Source organism: Trypanosoma melophagium (assembly GCF_022059095.1).
Source record: "Trypanosoma melophagium isolate St. Kilda chromosome Unknown ctg8segment0, whole genome shotgun sequence".
Taxonomy (NCBI): Eukaryota; Euglenozoa; class Kinetoplastea; order Trypanosomatida; family Trypanosomatidae; genus Trypanosoma; species Trypanosoma melophagium.
This window is the reverse complement of record NW_027125192.1, coordinates 78,338-97,500: the sequence shown is the minus strand read 5'-3', so window position 1 is coordinate 97,500 and position 19,163 is coordinate 78,338. Positions and strand designations below refer to the sequence as shown.

General features: G+C 40.1%; 7 protein-coding genes across 7 annotated transcripts; all 7 read left to right on the top strand.

Moving 5' to 3' along the window:
- Positions 1 to 471: 471 nt before the first annotated feature.
- On the top strand, positions 472 to 2,571 carry LSM04_007328 (AMP-dependent synthetase/ligase; the record flags this gene model as incomplete). Its single annotated transcript, XM_067333160.1, has 1 exon — positions 472 to 2,571. One exon carries the CDS (start codon positions 472 to 474, stop codon positions 2,569 to 2,571), a length of 2,100 nt encoding a protein of 699 aa, XP_067186135.1.
- Positions 2,572 to 3,838: 1,267 nt separating this feature from the next.
- Positions 3,839 to 5,938, top strand: LSM04_002400 (AMP-dependent synthetase/ligase; the record flags this gene model as incomplete). The annotated part of the gene is made up of 1 exon (XM_067333159.1): positions 3,839 to 5,938. The coding sequence occupies one exon, from the start codon at positions 3,839 to 3,841 to the stop codon at positions 5,936 to 5,938; it is 2,100 nt and encodes a 699-aa protein (XP_067186043.1).
- A 1,422-nt stretch (positions 5,939 to 7,360) lies between these two features.
- LSM04_000225 (AMP-dependent synthetase/ligase) lies at positions 7,361 to 9,484 on the top strand (the record flags this gene model as incomplete). The annotated part of the gene is made up of 1 exon (XM_067333158.1): positions 7,361 to 9,484. One exon carries the CDS (start codon positions 7,361 to 7,363, stop codon positions 9,482 to 9,484), a length of 2,124 nt encoding a protein of 707 aa, XP_067185999.1.
- Positions 9,485 to 11,564: 2,080 nt separating this feature from the next.
- On the top strand, positions 11,565 to 13,670 carry LSM04_004292 (AMP-dependent synthetase/ligase; the record flags this gene model as incomplete). Its single annotated transcript, XM_067333157.1, has 1 exon — positions 11,565 to 13,670. One exon carries the CDS (start codon positions 11,565 to 11,567, stop codon positions 13,668 to 13,670), a length of 2,106 nt encoding a protein of 701 aa, XP_067186079.1.
- Positions 13,671 to 14,883: 1,213 nt separating this feature from the next.
- On the top strand, positions 14,884 to 15,582 carry LSM04_005607 (uncharacterized protein; the record flags this gene model as incomplete). The annotated part of the gene is made up of 2 exons (XM_067333156.1): positions 14,884 to 14,892; positions 15,229 to 15,582. The coding sequence occupies 2 exons, from the start codon at positions 14,884 to 14,886 to the stop codon at positions 15,580 to 15,582; spliced, it is 363 nt and encodes a 120-aa protein (XP_067186104.1).
- Positions 15,583 to 15,663: 81 nt separating this feature from the next.
- Positions 15,664 to 16,386, top strand: LSM04_006960 (AMP-dependent synthetase/ligase; the record flags this gene model as incomplete). The annotated part of the gene is made up of 1 exon (XM_067333155.1): positions 15,664 to 16,386. One exon carries the CDS (start codon positions 15,664 to 15,666, stop codon positions 16,384 to 16,386), a length of 723 nt encoding a protein of 240 aa, XP_067186130.1.
- A 912-nt stretch (positions 16,387 to 17,298) lies between these two features.
- LSM04_007358 (uncharacterized protein) lies at positions 17,299 to 18,717 on the top strand (the record flags this gene model as incomplete). Its single annotated transcript, XM_067333154.1, has 1 exon — positions 17,299 to 18,717. One exon carries the CDS (start codon positions 17,299 to 17,301, stop codon positions 18,715 to 18,717), a length of 1,419 nt encoding a protein of 472 aa, XP_067186137.1.
- Positions 18,718 to 19,163: the final 446 nt, after the last annotated feature.

Here is a 19,163-nt window from a genome sequence, read left to right as displayed (position 1 = left end):
ACCATGTCGTATACTGTGCAATGCGCAGATATCAACACATACACGTTTCCATACGTACACGCACACTAAAATTTAAGTGCGATAACACGTGAAAACTGTGATTCTTATTTGCTTTCTGAGAGGATACACCAACTGAGAAAAAAAAAAAAAACAAAGAAAGAAGCAAAAAGTGTGGGTGGGTCATACCAGAAGGTGAATAAACTTACTCTTTATTCTACCTGATGATGGTAATGATAACTGCACCATGAAAATACCCTAATATTATGGTGGTTTGTACTAGATTTCTTTATTATTACTGTTATTATTATTACTATTATTTTTCTTTTTTTGTTGCATTTTTCCTTTTTGAAGTGCTTACACCAGAGTGTAGAAGTAAAGAAAAAAGGGAACTAAACAAAAAAAGAAGGAGGAAAAGAAGTAGCGAGAAGATTAACAAGAGTAAAAACAACAAGAAAGGATAACGGAAGCCTAATGGGAGGGTGTGTGGCTTCACTTTTGGTGAAACGGGGTCATGCGAGTGAGGTGCCTGATCATTTTATAGTAGATCGTCAAAACTACGGGCCACTCGCAGTTGTTTGTTCTCCGGCAGAAGATGATGTGTCTTCTTCGGTATACCGAGTGGCGAATGTGACAGATGAGGAACATAAACGTATATGTGAGGAGTGGTATGAGGGGGAAAATTTTATGCAGTTACTTGAGCGTACCTGTAAGGAAAAAGCCAAAAGACGTGCTGTTGCCTACCGCACAGTAAGTAAGGTTGAAACAGAGAAACGAACAGACTCGAAAGGCCGAGAAAAGGAATGGCAAGTAACCTACTTGAATGATCCCTTGTATATTACCTATGAGGAGTTTTGGGCAAAGTCTATAGCTTTTGGTAAAGGTCTTTCGGAGTTGGGATCACCAAGTAGGACTGATGTGGCTATGTATGCAGATTCTCGTTGGGAGTGGCTTGCGACTGTTATTGGAATTTGGTCACAGGAGATGGTGCCTGTGACGGTGTATGCAAACCTTGGTGAGGGTGCTCTCTTGTACGCACTGAAAGAAGCGGATTGTCCGGTTATTGTCTGTGGTGGGCAATCTGTCAAAACTCTGTTGCCATTGTTGAAAGAGGCTAATATGGCACATACAAAGATAATTTACTTTGATGCACTTCCTACTGGATTGGATGTGGAAGAAATGATGGTGGTTCCATGGAATGGAGTGGTTGAGAAGGGACAACAGAGTTCTCGTACATACACGATACCGAATGATTGTAATCGTACATCTCTGGTGATGTACACTAGTGGCACGGTGGCTGAACCGAAAGGTGTTATTCATACTTTTGGTTCTCTTAACGCGGGTGCCCATGCCCTTGATGATCGTTTAACAGAGTTAACAGGACCAAAACAAGAGGAAGAGACATATTTGGTTTACTTACCTCTTGCTCATATTCTTGAGTTTATTTGTGAGATCATCATGTTAAATCGTGGATCTATGTTGTGTTATGGATCACCGCGTACTCTCACCGATGCCACTGCACGTCCACGTGGGGATTTAGCAGAATTTAAACCGATGTTATTCGTCGGGGTTCCCCGTATTTTTGATACCATTAAAAAGACTGTGGAGAGTCAACTTCCACCTCCTGGAAGCGTAAAACGTAAGATTTTTGATGCTGCCTATGCGGCACGTCTAGAAGCGATACAGAATGGGAAAGATACTCCATTCCTAAATGAAAAAGTATTTAAAGTTCCACGTGGTATGTTTGGGGGAAAAGCAAGAGGTATCGTCTGCGGTGGGGCTCCTCTTGGTTACAAGACACAAGAATTTATGAATGTTGTATTTGGTGTTCCCATGGCACAGGGATATGGTTTAACGGAAACCTGTTGTAATGCCTCTGTGCAGCGAACCGGAGAGTTGTACCCCGCGGCCGGACAACTACTAAAAGGAGTGGAAGTGAAACTATACGACACGGAGGAGTACAAACACACCGACAAGCCGAATCCACGCGGTGAGTTATTGCTGCGAGGGCCATCGGTGTTTAAAGGATATCTAAAGCAGGAGAAGTTAACGCAGGAGTCGTTTCTCCCTGGCGGCTGGTTCCGCACCGGTGATGTGATGGAAATTGATGAGAGCGGTTGTCTCCGCCTCATTGGCCGCGTCAAGGCACTGGCGAAGAATCTCCTCGGGGAGTACATCGCCCTGGAGTTCCTCGAGGCCCTCTACGCCCAACACCCCCTCGCCGGCCCGAACGGCGTCTGCGTGCTTGTCGACCCGCAGCGGTCGTACATCTGCGCGCTTGTTTTGACTGACGCGGCGAAGGCGACTTCGTTTGCGGCCGCTGCGGGCATCGCCGGGGCGGAGTGGCCGGCCGTTTTGAAAGACTCGCGGCTGCAGGCGGCGGCGGCGGCGGGACTCGCGGCGTTGGGGCGGGCGGAGGGGCGGCGGTCGTTTGAGATCCCGCGGCGGGTGCGGGTGTTGGGCGACGAGTGGACGCCGGAGAATGGACTGTTAACGGCATCGATGAAGATTCGACGCAAGGCGGTGGAGGAGCGGTACGCGGATATTATTGCGGAACTCTTTGCAGAGGAGTGAAATGGGGGGATGGGGAGTGTGTAGGTTGAGTCTGGGGATATACACATGGAGAGGGAGAGAGTTATGATTATGTTCCCCTTTTACTCCCCTTGTTTTTGGATTAATGGTGTGGGCGGTGAATTAATAGTAAGTGGAGGAAAACCATCACGATAGACGCATCTGGGAGAGTACACAGGGGAAGGCGAGGCATACACGTACAGAAGCATATATATATATATTGATACGCATATGTGTACCCACAAGAAAGAGAGAGCGAGCGAAAAAAAGGAACCAATTAATCGATACAAATAAGCGAAGCAAAAAATTTTTCTGATTTCTTTTTTTTTTTGCAGTTTGACACTTCTAAAGTCGCATGTATTGGAAATGGGTTTCTACCTGTTTTCTTTGTGCTATCCCTTTTTTTTTTTGCGAAATAGGGCAATGAGAACAACAACGGCAAAAAAAAAAAAAAATGCGACTCCAGTTAAACCTTAAAGAAAAGAGACAAAAAATAAAAAGCAAAAATAAAAACAGACAATGTATGACATGCAATTTGACTCCACTAAGTACTTCTTTCCATATATATACACTTTTTTTTTTGCAGTTTTCTCTTCTTTTCTGTTCTGTCTACGTCTGTTAATTGCGCACTGAACGAAAAAAAAATCAGTAGATAACACATACCTATGAGAAAAATGAGAAAACGGATGGGAAAGAGAGAGGCACGCTACATGTGATTGCTTCCTGTCTTGGATGTTACTGTATGGCTACAATTGAATGGAACGCTTGTAATGGCTTGGCCATTTTCTTTTTTCTTGCGTTTCTTTCGGGGCGTTCTCGTTTCGCCTTTGTTTTTTTTTTTCTTTTTTTGCTTTGGACTTACCGGTGTTCTAGGTTTTCAATGTGTAGTGTACAGGGAGATGAAGAAAAGTATTTATATACGTCTATCTATAATCTCCTGGCTTTACTCTTCTTTCTTTATTTATTCCCGTTGTATTTTATTATTATTATTATTATTATTATTATTATTATTATTATTATTATTATTAGTTGAAGCACTAAGGCACATTAGGTGGGTTTTATCTCGGTGGGTTTTTCCAGAAAGAAGTAAATAAAAGAGGATAATAAAGGATACTATTGATCAGACGTACAAACACATCGAAAGAGATTATATATCTAAACATATTTAAGTATATATATATATATATATATATAGATAGATAGATAGATAGCGGCAAATTCTGTATTTGAACTATAAACTTCTCATTTTCTTCTTATTTTAGCCGCAACCATGGGTTCAGTAGTTTCAACAATGATGGACTTCCGTAACTCCATGTCTATGGTGCCACATCCGTTCATAGACGGTGATAGAGGCCCACAGTCCTTGGTTGTACCAGGCACAGAAACAGCAACAACTTCTGGATCTTATCGTCACAGTAAAGTATTCGAAGAGGCGGAATACCAAAAACTTGTGAATGATTACCTCACAGGAATGAATTGTGTACAGGTTCTAGAAAAACAACACAGAGAATTGGCCGATCGCCCTGCTATTGGATATCGCCCACTTGAGAAACTGGAACGTCGTCCAGTGGATACTTCAGAGGGTAACCAACGCCTCTTTGAATTTTTTCACTATGGTGAACACAAAATCTTGACATATGCCGAATTATGGCGTCAAATTACATTATTTGGTGCTGGACTGCGAGATCTCGGTTTATCAGAAAACAGCATGATCACTATATATGAAGAGACACGCTGGGAGTGGCTGGTCTCTATTTATGGTATTTGGACACAGAAAATGATTGCCTCAACGGTGTATGTAAATCTCGGCGAAGATGCTCTCGCTTACGCCCTTACTGAGACAAATTCTGCTGCCATATTTTGCAGTGGTAAAACATTGGGTACATTATTACCACTCCTTCGATCACAAAAACTAAATCCTATTATTCTCTATGTGGACAGTATACCCGCAGGTGTGGACACGGAGGAATTTCAAGTGGTTGGATGGGAAGAACTTTTGGAACGCGGTGCGAAATCTAATTATACGGCAGTTGTTCCAACCGATAATAATGCTGAGGCTCTCGTCATGTACACAAGTGGAACTACAGGAAATCCAAAAGGTGTTGTGCATACACATGGCTCTCTTGCTTCCGGCATTTCTGCACTTGATCAACGACTAAGTGATCTTTACAAGGGTAAGGGTGTGGAAGATGTTTACTGTGCCTTCTTGCCCCTAGCACATATTCTTGAATTTGGTATTGTGAATATCTTTTTAAAGCGTGGTAGTCTTGTTGGATTTTGTAATCCCCGTACCCTCACAGATGAGTTTGCTATTCCACATGGTGATTTTAAGGAGTTTAAACCACGCATCATTATTGGTGTTCCTCGTATATTTGATACAATAAAAAGGGGTGTGGCGGGAAAACTACCACCACCGGGAACTATTAAACGGAGTATATTTGATAAAGCATACGCTACACGTCTAAATGCACTGGAGAAATACAAAGATACACCGTATTGGAATCAAGTTGCATTTAAGACGTGTCGTGAGGCCGTCGGTGGGAGAACATATTCCATGCTTTCCGGTGGTGGTCCACTCAGTGCCGAGACACAAATATTTATAGATGTCTGCTTTGGAGGACCAGTGTTAATTCAAGGATGGGGTCTCACTGAGTCAGTTTGCTGTGGTACAACACAACGGTTAAACTACATTGAATCAGACGATGTTGGACAGTTACTTGTGACGGCAGAGTTGAAGTTGTTGGACGTGGATGAGTATAAACATACAGATAAACCGGAACCACGTGGAGAGATATTACTACGTGGACCTTTTCTCTTTAAAGGATACTACAAACAGGAGAAACTTACACGTGAGGCGATTGATGAGGATGGTTGGTTTCACACGGGAGATGTGGGTAGTATGTCGTCCAACGGAACACTTCGTCTTATTGGTCGTGTAAAGGCATTAGCGAAGAATGTATTGGGTGAATATATCGCATTAGAAACATTAGAGACTATTTACAGTCAACACGACTTGTGTATCTCTTGTGGAGTCTGCGTACTTGTAAGTCCGGCTCGTGCCTATATTGCGGCTCTTGTGTTAACAGAACCCAAACGTGCCATGGAGTTCGCTGCCGATAATAAAATCAATGGTACATTTGAGGAACTTTTACAGAATGAAACTTTTCACACGAAAGCAGCAGAGGCGTTAGCAGCGACTGCAAGGAAGGCTGGACGCAAACCCTTTGAGTTAGTGCGATATGTGCGCGTATTGGGTGATGCGTGGACACCGGAGAATGGGCTTGTAACGCCAACCTCAAAGCTGCGCCGCAGCAATATTGAGAAACACTACGCTGACATAATTAAGGAGCTGTTCGCAGCGGAGAAGTAGCTTGCGGTATGTTCACGGGAAATGGCGTTTTCGGTGTTTTATATGTTTATTGTTATTATTATTGTTATTATTATTATTATTATTATTATTATTATTTATTTGATTTCTGGCTTTTGTGTTCACTGCGCCATTGCATTTTGGGGGGTGAATGGAAGGGCTCACTTGTGGGGTATTTAATCTAAAGTAAAAAGAAAAAGGAAATAACAAAAGGAAGGGAAACGAAAAAAGAAAGAAGAGATTATTACAAAGAAGGTGGTGGTGGTCTACTCTAAAACTGAGAGAGGAGGAAGGAATAAGAGAGACCTGGTATATATATATATATATATATATATATATATATGTATGTATGTATTTATATGGAGTATTTTTGTATCCCTAGTCGATTCTTCTCGTGTTAATATTTATATGTGTACGTCTTCATATGCTTTTCTCTTTTCGTTTCTATTTCCTATAACTGCACAGAATAAAACAAATACGTGTAAAGAGAAAAAAGTTGAACGTGATATTTCATCTTATCTGCTTTCCACAGATAAAGAGAGGGTAATGGAGGAGTTCCTCTATAACATTCTCCCTTTGAAGAGAGAAAGAAAAACAAAAACACAAAACAAAAACAAAATGGTAACATAAAAAAAAAAAAAAACCAAGTCGTGGGGATGAAAAAATCTCTTTTTTTTTATTACTATTTTTATATTGTATTATTGCTACTACTACCAGTATTCGTAGTAGTATTAGCAGCTATTGTTGTTGCTTCTGTTCTTTACCTATGTTAGTTGTGATGGTTGCAAAAGAAGGAACAGAAGCAAAAAAAAAAACCACGGAAAAAGAGACCTGGAGCGAATAAAGGAAATATTGAATGAGAGCGTAGTTTTTAAAGCAAATAGATGCGATATAAAAGAACAAGGTAACAAATGAGCATTAATTTCGATGATAACGTGTGATTGGGCGTGAAGGTGAATTGCCGGAAGGAAAAAAAAAAGAACCCCCTTTAGAGAGTATATATATATATATATATATCGATGATTATTATTACATGTACGCTTTCTCTCCTTTTCTTTGTCTTGATATTTCTTCTTTTCTCATTACGTTTATTGTTTTCCTGCTAAGACCAAGAAAAGAAGAAAATATAGAAAATTAGCGGTAAAAGAAAAACGACAAGCCGCGACGGCGATAAACCAAATCACATTAATATTCATAACTTATTACCAGTGTTGAGCGAACACCAAAGGAGGGTACGAGGAAAAAAAACAAGAAAGGAATCAAACAAATAATAATAAAACAAAAACGAAAGTTGAGCTTTTGTCTCCCCGGTGGTTAAAAAAACAGAACGACAAGAAAGAATAATAGAGAACGCCGTCACTAGAAATATCTATATCTATATCTATATATATATATATACTAAGGGAATAAAGAAAACCCACAGAAATGAATACTACTGTGGCTTTAGGCCATATTGAGTCCACGGTCTTTTTTATCCTGGATAAGGAGAATGAACGTCAAACAGTGCCCCATGAGGATATTCATCGAATTCGAGAGTACGGCACGCAAAATGAACCCATTCCCAATACAGAGACTGAAAATAAGTCAGCTATTTACAGGTGCATTGGTGTAAGTGAAGAGGAACATGAAAGACTTTGTCATGATTGGTATTATGGTGATAACATGCCGCAAAGATTTAAAAAGATTTGCGAGGATGGTGGGAAACGCAATGCTTTTGCCTATCGTCCCCTTATTCGAGTTTCACAGGAAGTTTTAAAAGATCAAAATGGTCTGGAACGCATGTATGATGTGACATACCTTAATGATACTTCCTACATTGATTTTGAAACTCTTTGGAATTATATTGCTTGTTTTGGGAGAGGCCTTGTGGAACTTGGTGTTCCTTTTCACTCTAATGTGGCTATTTACGAAGAAACACGATGGGAATGGTTGGCAACTATTTATGGTATTTGGTCACAAGGTATGACAGCCGCTACGGTGTATTCCACTCTTGGAGAAGAGGCACTGGCCTATGCGTTTAGGGAAACAGAGTGTACGGCTATTATTTGTAATGCCCTTAAAGTACCTAATTTACTTCGAATGATGCGAGAAAAGCTAATAGCACCTGCTATTATCATTTATCTCGGAGAACTTCCACCAAACATTGATCCCGGACGTTATCGGATCATTTCCTGGTATCAAGTTGTAGATAATGGTCGTATTTCCACGGAGCCACTTCGCATTTCCACCGATAATGACTCCCTCGCCTTTATTATGTACACCAGTGGAACAACTGGCGAACCGAAAGGGGCGATGCACACACATGGTTCTCTCGTCTCGGGTGTAACGGCCTGTGCGGATCGAGTGAATGATCTCATTGGCTCTTATCAACCCGGCGAGTCCTACTGTGCCTATCTTCCACTGGCCCATATATTTGAATTTGGTGTCGTGAATATATTCCTTGCACGGGGATCACTGGTGGGCTTTGGCAGTCCCCGCACTTTACTCGACACTTACGCACGACCGCATGGGGACTTTACGGAGTACAAACCCGTTTTCGCCATTGGTGTGCCGCGCATTTACGATACAATTAAGAAAACGGTGGAGGCCAAACTCGCCCCGCGCGGCACCCTCGAACGACGTATCTTTGAACACGCCTTTCAAGAACGTCTAAAGGCATTGAAAGAAGGCAATGAAACACCATTTTGGAATGACTTGGTATTTGCCCCGTTTCACAGTATGTTGGGCGGTCGAATGCGTGTTATGCTCTCCGCCGGCGGTCCACTTAGTGCGCCAACGCAAATATTTCTCAATGTTGTCTTTGGTGTGATGGTGCAGGGCTGGGGCCTCACAGAGACGGTGTGTGTGGGAACTAAACAACTGCGGGGCGATATGGAGCCCGTTGTGGCGGGGCAGCAGGAGCGGGTGTGTGAGATGCGACTGCTGGACGTGGATGAGTATAAACATACAGATAAACCGGAACCACGTGGAGAGATATTACTACGTGGACCTTTTCTCTTTAAAGGATACTACAAACAGGAGAAACTTACACGTGAGGCGATTGATGAGGATGGTTGGTTTCACACGGGAGATGTGGGTAGTATTACTGCAAACGGCAGTTTACGCATTGTGGGTCGTGTAAAGGCATTAGCTAAGAATGTATTGGGTGAATATATCGCAATGGAGGCATTGGAATCCATGTATGCACATAATCCATTGTGTTTACCAAATGGTGTTTGTGTACTTGTACAACCAGATAAATCCTACATCTGTGCACTGGCACTCACAGATGAATCAAAGGCGATGGAATTTGCAAAGGAACATGATATCGCAGGTAGTTATCCAGATATATTGCAGAATCCAGTCTTTCGTCGCAAGGCTACAGAGTCTATGCAGGCAACCGCACGTTTGGCAGATCGACAGAAGTTTGAATGTGTGCGTCATGCACGTTTTCTCAACGATGAGTGGACCCCTGAAAATGAAATTTTAACGGCCGCTGGGAAATTAAAACGTCGTGTGATTGATGCAAAATACGCTGATATTATTCGTTCACTCTTTCTAGATGAGTAGATGGGGAGAGGGAGAGAGGAGTACAAATGGGAACAAGCAAAAGAGTATATATATATATATATATATATATATATTTGTTTATGGAATGTATTTATTGCGTGTTTTGCTGCGAATGATAGTCTTGAGTGCAGTCGTGGCAGTGTGCAAGACATGCTGTTCCACTGCAGTTTTTGGACGTGACGTTAATTATAAGAATGAATGGACACAAGTTTGATTGGTTCCTTTGTGACTTTTCGCACATCTTTGGCCTCTAGTCGTCGTGCAGATTTGGGTTTCATGCCCTTCACTGTTACTATTACTATTATTAAGATTATTTTCCCTTGTGCTGTCTTTTTTTTCCTTTTCTCAATGGAGGGATATGAGGTCTCTCTGTTTGTGCTGGTTAAAAGACTGACGTATTATTATTATTATTATTATTATTATTATTATTATTATTATTATTATTTTGTTTTGTTGATTCGGCCTTTTTTTTGATTTTAAAAGGCGATTCTCGTCTTTGTTTATTTGTTGTATTTCTTTTTTGGTTTTTATTCACACTAAAGAGGTGTTTGCTTTTTCTTTTTTATTGCTTTTCGTGTTACCTTTCTCAATATATATATATATATATATATGTATTGTTTGTTTACATCTCTCTTATCTTGTGTTGGTTTGGATTCACTTTGTGCAGCGGTTGTCGACAGAGTGACCCCGCAGTACTTCTGCGGTACCAGGAGATGTATGGATAAGAAGAGAGACAACAGAAACAGAAAGTAAAAGAGAAAGAAAGAAAAAGAAAGAGTAATGGTTTACTAGTAGAATGCATCTGTCTCTTACATTTTTTTTTCTCTTTTTATATTTATAAAAAAATCGTATCAAACCGAGTTATAGAGGTGAAGAATAACTGTAAAGTGTACATCACATTTGCAGTTTTTCTTTATTTTCTGTAATGTGTGTGTTTTTGCGTTATTGGGATATTATCGATGACTGGCAATTCCAGAGAAATGGAGTGGGAATGGAGTAAGAGAGAATAATACAGAAGAAAAGATAAGGCATTTTTTTTTGTTTCTAATTATTGCTATTATTATTATTATTTCTATTTCTGTATTTTTCTCTTTTCATTATCTTCTCTATCTATTTATTTATTTGTCATTACAACTGTTTTGCTGTTTCTGCTGCTTTTCCTCTTGGCGTATTTCTGACATCTTATTTCTTCATTTCTTCTATATGTGAAACAGCAAACATACCGAAGGTGTACTTGACAGTATTTCTCTCCTTCTTTTTTTGATTGTTTTTCCTTCGATGGTCTTCTCGTTGATTTTTCTTTCTTTATTTCTCTTTTTGTTTCTCATTATATTGTGTTTTTGGGATTATTTACTACTTCTCTTGTAAACTCTCAATCTCTGTGATGTTTTCCTTGTTTGAGGTAAAAAGAAAAAAAAGAAAACCATTTGTTTTCCATACACGGAAACGCAAACCATGAGAATATTTCTTTTATTATTATTATTATTATTATTATTATTGGTTCTGAGACTCTTCTCCCTTTTGTGTTCTTGTGTATTTTGTTGACCTGTTTTTTTCTTGATTTTAAAAAATCTGTTTGGTTTCTTTTTTTTCCCATTTTTTATTTTTTCGTTTACTTAATATATATGGCAGTGACGGAAAAGAACAAGTACACACACATACACACATTTAAATACCACAAGCCCAATTAGCTTGGTATATATACATATATAGACACACATAATAAAAAGAAACATAGGGACCAATAAAAGAGAAGCGAAGAGACGATCAGCAAAGTGAAAGAAGTGACGAATCAAAGAGAAAAAGAAAGTATTATTGAAAATCGTTGCTTATTAGAGTAAATAGAACAATCAAGTAAGTGGAACGAAGAGGAAAAAAAGAAATTATATTATATACATATTATAATATCTATATTTGCTTACATACGGTTTTATCTGTTTATATATAGAGAGAGGTATATACATACGTCTTAACTAAATAGGTAGGCAAACAGAGAAACAAAAGAAGAGAAGTCAATTAGGTAAGAAAATAACTGACTGACTGAGAGTGCAAATAAAGAAATTAATCAAACATCAATATCATGGGTGGCTGTGTTGTATCTTTGTTGGACTCGAGAAATCTTTACTCCGTTATTCCTCACCCCGATGTGCAAAATTTCCGTGCTATTGGAAATCTAAACTGCCCAATTCCTGGTACAGAGAAGGCCAATGCATCTCCCATCTACCGCATTAGCGGATTAACAGAAGAGGAGCACAAAAAAATTGGCGAAGAGTCATATAATGGGCCTAATCTCATTCAGCAATTTGAAAAGATTTGCAGCAAAAAACCATCCGATAATGTAATTGCCTACCGCCCCATTGACCGCATCGCCCTAGAAAAAATAAAGGATACAAGCACGGGAAAGGAAAAAGAAATGAGTATCACGTACTTTAAGGAAACAAAGTATATAACTTTTGAGGAATTATGGGACTCCTGCATTTCTTTCGGGAGAGGTCTTGTGGAACTTGGTATATCAAAGCAATCCAATGTGGCTATTTACGAAGAAACACGATGGGAATGGTTGGCAACTATTTATGGTATTTGGTCACAAAGTATGACGGGGGTTACCGTCTATGCGAACCTTGGAGAAGATGCACTGTCCTATGCGTTTAGGGAAACAAATTGTGAGGGAATTATTTGTAATGCGAAGAATGCTGCTTGGCTTGTTAAGTCCATGACAGAAGGGACAATTCCCAAAGCCGTTATTATTTACAATGGTACACTACCAGAATCCTTTGATGCCAAAGACTGTCGTCTTATTCCATGGAAGGAAGTGGTGGAAATGGGCCGGGCCACTGGAGATCGAATTCCAGTGCAATTACCAAGCGATAATGACTCCATTGCCTTTATTATGTACACCAGTGGAACTACGGGACATCCCAAAGGTGTGATGCACTCACATGGTTCAGTGTCTGCCGGTGTGCGGGGGTTATCGTATCGCTTACTGGACAACGTCGGACCCCACGAGAAGGGAGAGACTTACTGTGTCTATCTCCCTCTTGCGCATATTATGGAATTCTCCGTGATGAGTATATTTGTTGCCCGCGGGGCGTTGCTCGGCTTTGGAACACCGCGAACATTAACAAGGCTTACGGCTCGTCCGCATGGGGACCTTGATGAGTTTAACCCGGTGTTCATTCTTGGTGTTCCACGTGTCTACGATACACTTATGAAGGCCGTTCAGTCAAATCTACCACCTGTGGGTTCGGTAAAACGTACCGTGTTTGACCACGCCTTTGCAAGTCGATTAAAGGCATTGAAGGAAGGCAATGAAACACCATTTTGGAATAAAAAGGTGTTTGCCCAAGCACGAGTGGTTCTTGGCCGCAATTTCCGTGTTTTTCTCTCCGGTGGTGGTCCACTCAGTGAAGCCACACAAGACTTTGTGAATGTTGTGTTTGGTCCTATTTCGCAGGGCTGGGGCCTCACAGAGACGGTGTGCATGGGCGGAATTCAACGCCTTGGGGATATGTCAGTAAACACCGTTGGGCAAATGGAGCCAATGGCAGAGTTGAAGTTGTTGGACGTGGATGAGTATAAACATACAGATAAACCGGAACCACGTGGAGAGATATTACTACGTGGACCTTTTCTCTTTAAAGGATACTACAAACAGGAGAAACTTACACGTGAGGCGATTGATGAGGATGGTTGGTTTCACACGGGAGATGTGGGTAGTATTACTGCAAACGGCAGTTTACGCATTGTGGGTCGTGTAAAGGCATTAGCTAAGAATGTATTGGGTGAATATATCGCATTGGAGGCATTGGAATCCATGTATGCACATAATCCATTGTGTTTACCAAATGGTGTTTGTGTACTTGTACAACCAGATAAATCCTACATCTGTGCACTGGTACACACAGATGAATCAAAGGCGATGGAATTTGCAAAGAAGCACGGTATCGCAGGTAGTTATCCAGATATATTGCAGAATCCAGCTTTTCAACAGAAGGGAACGGAGTCATTGGTGGAAACAGCTCGAACGGCAAATCGAAGGCCTTTTGAATGTGTGCGTCATGCACGTTTTCTCAACGATGAGTGGACCCCTGAAAATGAAATTTTAACGGCCGCTGGGAAATTAAAACGTCGTGTGATTGACGTAAAATACGCTGATATTATTAAGGAGTTGTTTCAGGATCCCTGAGCCGTTATTTGGCTATATTTATTAGCGGGCCCTTGTTGTTTTCTTTCTTTTTTCTCTTTTCCTTTGCATTATCAGGAATACAATATTAGAGCTTATCATGTGAAATTGTCGTAATGTTTTGAAGGAGAAAAAGAGGGATACTGGGGAGGCAAAAGAACGAGGGGGATTAATAGGAATAAACCCCCATTCCCCAATTTTTTTTGATTTTGGATGTTTCCTGGTGTTTGCAAATTCGAATTTTTTTTCGATTTTTTTTTCCTTTTTGCGGTGTATTTGCAAATTTCACATCGATTTTTTTTTGTTGTTCTTTTCTCTGCTTTAAAAATATTGGGTTTTGCTTCCCTCCTTTTTCAATAACATCCGGTCATGTTTTGCTGTCCTGGGCGTTTTGACTTTGAATTTACTTTTGGGATCATGGGTCTCATTTTATTCTGTTTCTTTATTATTATTATTATTATTATTATTATTATTATTATTATTATTATTAATGTTTTTTTCTCTGTATGTGTGTGTCTCCCCTCCTTCTGTGGAACTGTGTGCGATTTACATTCCGTCGAACACGTTTCTGGCTGTTAAAAAAAGAAAAGAAAAAAAAAAGAAAGAAAAAAAATGCCAGCAGGAGGATCAACAGAATAATGTGAAATGAGAACGCATGAGAGAAGAGTTGGCGAATAGAAGAAGAAGAAAAGAAAAAAGCGAAAAAAGAGGAGTTGCAGGTCTTGTGGTTTTATTCCTCTTTTACCCCTCAGGATCTGTTTCTTTTTTCTTTCTTTACATTATTATTATTATTATTATTATTATTATTATTAATTATTAGTATTATTATTATTATTATTATTATTAATTATTAGTATTATTCTTATTTCCTTAGGGGATTGTTTGTGCATTTCCCCCCGCCTCTTTCTCCACCCTTGTGCCGTTATGAGAGGAAGTCAGGGAAGTTGCTAAAAACTTCATAAGGGTTATGCTGAAGGCGGAGGTGTTTTTTTTTTCTTTCTTTCTATTTCGCTCTGAAGGTATGCTAAAGAGTAAAACAGATCAGCCACTGCAGCGCATTTTTTTTTTTTGATAATTATCTGACGTTCTTTTCCCTCTTCACTGGATTATTTCTTTTTTTTTTCATTGGTTCATCATCGCTGGTATTGTCACTGTTGGTAGTGTTTTTTTTTCTTTGCTCTTGTTACTCCTGGTAGTTTGTACCTCTCCTCTATAGATGCTTAGAGTCTATTTGTCTTTCTTTATTTCTTTATCTACTGCTTATTTCTGTGTTCCGCTACTGGGCGAGGGGGATAACACCTCCCCATTGAAGGGAATTAAGTAAATACAAAGCCACATATCTAATACCAAGAACAAGACAAGGAAGAGGAAAGGACCAGGAAAAAAAAAAACAACGAAAAGAAAACAGACTGACTGGTGCGCAGAATCATTTCTGCTTTATTACATTGATTTCTATCTCCCTACATATATATATCCCAAATCTCCACAATGAACTTTATTCTTTCTCTTTTGAAACTACGGAAATGACTACGCCCTTATTCCCAATGCGGCGGCTATTCAGACTCGCAGTTACGGCCTGTTACTGCAGCCGCTGCCGGAGGAGTTGGTGGATTCCACACCCCGCAGTCTGGGAGAAAGTGTGAGTGCAGCCGGCGGTGAGTCGTGCAGTCGAGGGAAATCGCATTCCGTCACAACACATCTAAACCCGAATGGACACGCCGTTTTTAATAATAATAAAAATAGTAATAACACCCACAAGGATGATAATAATAATACTAGTGAAAATAACGAGTGTGATGTTGAGGATAGTTATATTTGCCATTGCAGTTCCTGTGTAGAAGAGGAAAAAGAATTGTTGGCCGGTCACAGTCGTGGTGCGGCGCCGCAGGAGAGTTCGGTGTTCCGTGAGCCGTAATCGCAATATCTCAACAGTGCGGAACTTTGGAGAAAGTACCAGAACGATGATTAAGGGCCATTCACACCATTAGTGAAGGATATGCGGCTTCTCTGCGTACAACGGCGAAAAGAGAAAGTGGTGGCATGGCGATCAATTCATACAACGTCCATCATACAAAATAATAATAATAATAATAATAATAATAATAATAATAATAATAATAATAATAATAATAATAATAGCAGGTGGGATCATGGTAGTTGTATGTGGCCCAGTGGTGAGATACTACTGCGTGGCCCAACCGCAATGTCTGGTTACTACGCCCAACCCGACGAGACTGCACGTGTATTCGAGAATGACGGTTGTCTGCACACTGGTGATATTGCCGAGTTACAGTGTAATGGCGCCATACGTGTAATTGCCCGCATTAAGAATATCGCAAAGAATGCCTGTGGCGGGTGTATTTATCTCGAGGCGTTGGAGCGTATCTACAGTGAACACCCACTCTGTACTCCCGCTGGTGTCTGCGTACTTGTCCACCCACACCGTTCATACGTTGTAGCGCTCATGTTAACGGATGAAAGACGCATCTGTGCGTTTATGCAGCGTGAACCTGCCTTATTACAACAATGGTCGTGGCCGAATATTCTGCAGGAGCCGTTATTTCACCGTGTGGCGGCCACTTCGTTAGTGCGATTGGCGTTAAGGCGTGGGGTGCGGCCGCGTGAGTGTGTGCGGGCGGTTAATGGGGGAATTCACAGACGTGCGATGGAGCAGCGGTACAGAAGTCTTATTCTTAAATTATTCCAGGAGGATGAATAAGGGACAGTAATACTACTAGTGATAATTACAGTTACTGATATATATATATATATATATATATATATCACTTAGTATTATGAAGTATTTATTTTACATTTGTTTCTTTTTTTTTTAGTGTCGTTATATGACTTGTTGCAACAGAAGTCACCTTACACGAGAAGAGTGGGAGTTGAACAGGACAGTACGCTAGTTACTGGGTTAGTTAGATGAATGGATCAACAGTGAAACCAATTTACGAAAAGGAAAAGGAAATAGATTGATATTGATTCCAATAAATGCATTGTTTAATACCCGTTGGTTTGTGACCAAAGAAAGTATCACAATCCTTTCTTGTTCTTCTTCATGATTATTTTACATGAGACCTTTCTGTTTATGTTTTTGTTTGCTTGTAGTTAATTGTAAAGCGAATATGTAGCCAGTTTGGGTTTATTTAAATGAGATGGAGAGATGGATAAGTGAAAAATAGAAAAGGTTTTGTGGATTTACCCCTTTTTCTGTTTTTTCTATTTTCCTCTCTAGAAACACAACGTTGGAATTATAATGTGGGTTTCTTTTCTTTTATTTGTAATATATAACTTATTTCTTATGTGTCCTCTACTTTTCTCTCCTTATTGTATTTAACCACATCCTTACTGAATAACGGATCACCTTGTATACCCATATTCCATATATCTATATATCTATGTATATATATATATATATATATTTGTATTCTCTTGTCTTTTCTTTTCTCTTTATTTCACTATATCACAGCTGCTAAGTTGGTGTAAATAGTGGCTAGTGTGGGCATACATACCATTACCATCACTATCATTCCTATTATTACTGTTACTATTACTGTTAGTATTAGTATTACTATTACTATTTAAACGGGAGAGAGAGAGAGAGAGAGTACACGGTGTGGGAATATTCATGGCGGCATTGCCAGTTGACTTTTATCTCCCACCGCCGGATGATCGTGCGTACAGGCGCGATAAAATACAACGACTGCGCGATCAAATCACCGCATGGCGCAGAAACGCAAACCGCGGCGATCACACAATTTCCAAAATTCCAACAATTCCCCCAAACACCACCACTAAATCCATTCAATCCACACAATTATTAACAGCGGCAATAACAACGGCGGCGGAACTTCCACGATGGCGATCGGCGGCTGTTTCCCACACACGTATGTGTACATCCCGGCATGAGAAGTTATTTCTACAGTCGTGTGTAACGGAGAACTGGCAGCGGGAAAAAAGATCTGGAGAATCACACAAGCGAACATTATTAACACTTGGCCTTTCCAACACAACAAACACCATCGCCAGTCGTGTGTTGGAAGTCCCGTACTTTCACGATCAAGCCATCTTTTGTGTACCCACAGATCCAGCCAACACGGCTGATCATCCTTCTCAATATAAAGAAGAGGAGGAGTATAAAGGGAATAAAGAGAAAGAGAATAACGAAAAAGAAGATAAAGAAGGACGCGGTCGGGCGGTGGATGTGTGGTATGGAGTTACTTCCAACAGTGAGGAGAGTGGACGGCAGTTGGAGTCGGGAGCAGTAAATGATGGGAGTGTGCATAACACTGTGAGAAACACAGGAAATAACAGCAGCCATGACCATAGTAATAGTAATAACAACAAGTACAATCCAAATAGCAGCTATCCGAATAATAAATCTACGCTGGTGGATACACCAGGGCGAGGAAGCAATGTGATTGAGTCCTTTTTTGCTGTTAAACTACAGAGTATGGATTTGGCAGTGTCTGTGCATGAGGAACGTATGCGTCGGAAGTCGATTATGCGACAACGCCAGCGAAGAGAGAGTGTAAAGCATCAGAAAAGTGAAGAAATGTTCAGTAAAACAATGGAAATTCCAATTCACTGGGATGAGTATAGACGTCTATCGCCAGACGGTACAACCCAAAGAGCAAAGACGGCAACGCCAAGTCCTCCCATTACATCCATGCCAAGCCGACCTCTTAATAGTAATACTAATATTAATAATAATAATAGTAATAGTAATAATAATAATACCATTACTAATAAAACAGTTGCTGTTACCCAAAGTAATAATAGTACTAGCGGTACTCTTTATAGCCATGCTATCCATAGTGGTTATACGCACGGTGGTAGTACTAACGCCGCTATGGGAGATGTAGAGAATACGCGGAGTGGCATCAGACCTCATACCACAGGTCCACACAACCGACCACCACTGCGACTGTACGCTATTCGTGTAAATCGTAAAGTAACGAACTCCGAAACTTCACTGATGCGTTCAGCAGAGACGGCCCCGCGATTGGGCACACGTGTAGTATTGCCCAAGTCATGGATGAATTAACAAATAGACCAATAGTGTTTGCATATATATATGTTTGTGTGTGTTTGTCTGCTTGTATGGCAATGTATAATAATGTACGTATATGACAGTGTTTGTTTATGCGCTTTTGTGGATGTAAATGGGAGAGGCGAAAAAATGATGTAATTTATCTATGAAAAGAAAATAATATTTATTGTTATATTCCCAAAAGGGATATGGAAATGATGGAAAAGAAAACATGCAATATAATTATTAAATGTATATATCGATGGATGGAAACAATAACGATGTGTCCCGTGCACATTCACGGATTGGGCTGTTCACTCCTTTTTTCGTTTCCTTCTTGTATTTATTGCAATTATTTGATGGTGACCTGTTTCTTTCCTCAAATACACACCGGTGCCGTACTTCTCTTTTTTCTTTGTTTACGCAAATATATACATATATAATAGATATAAATAAATAAA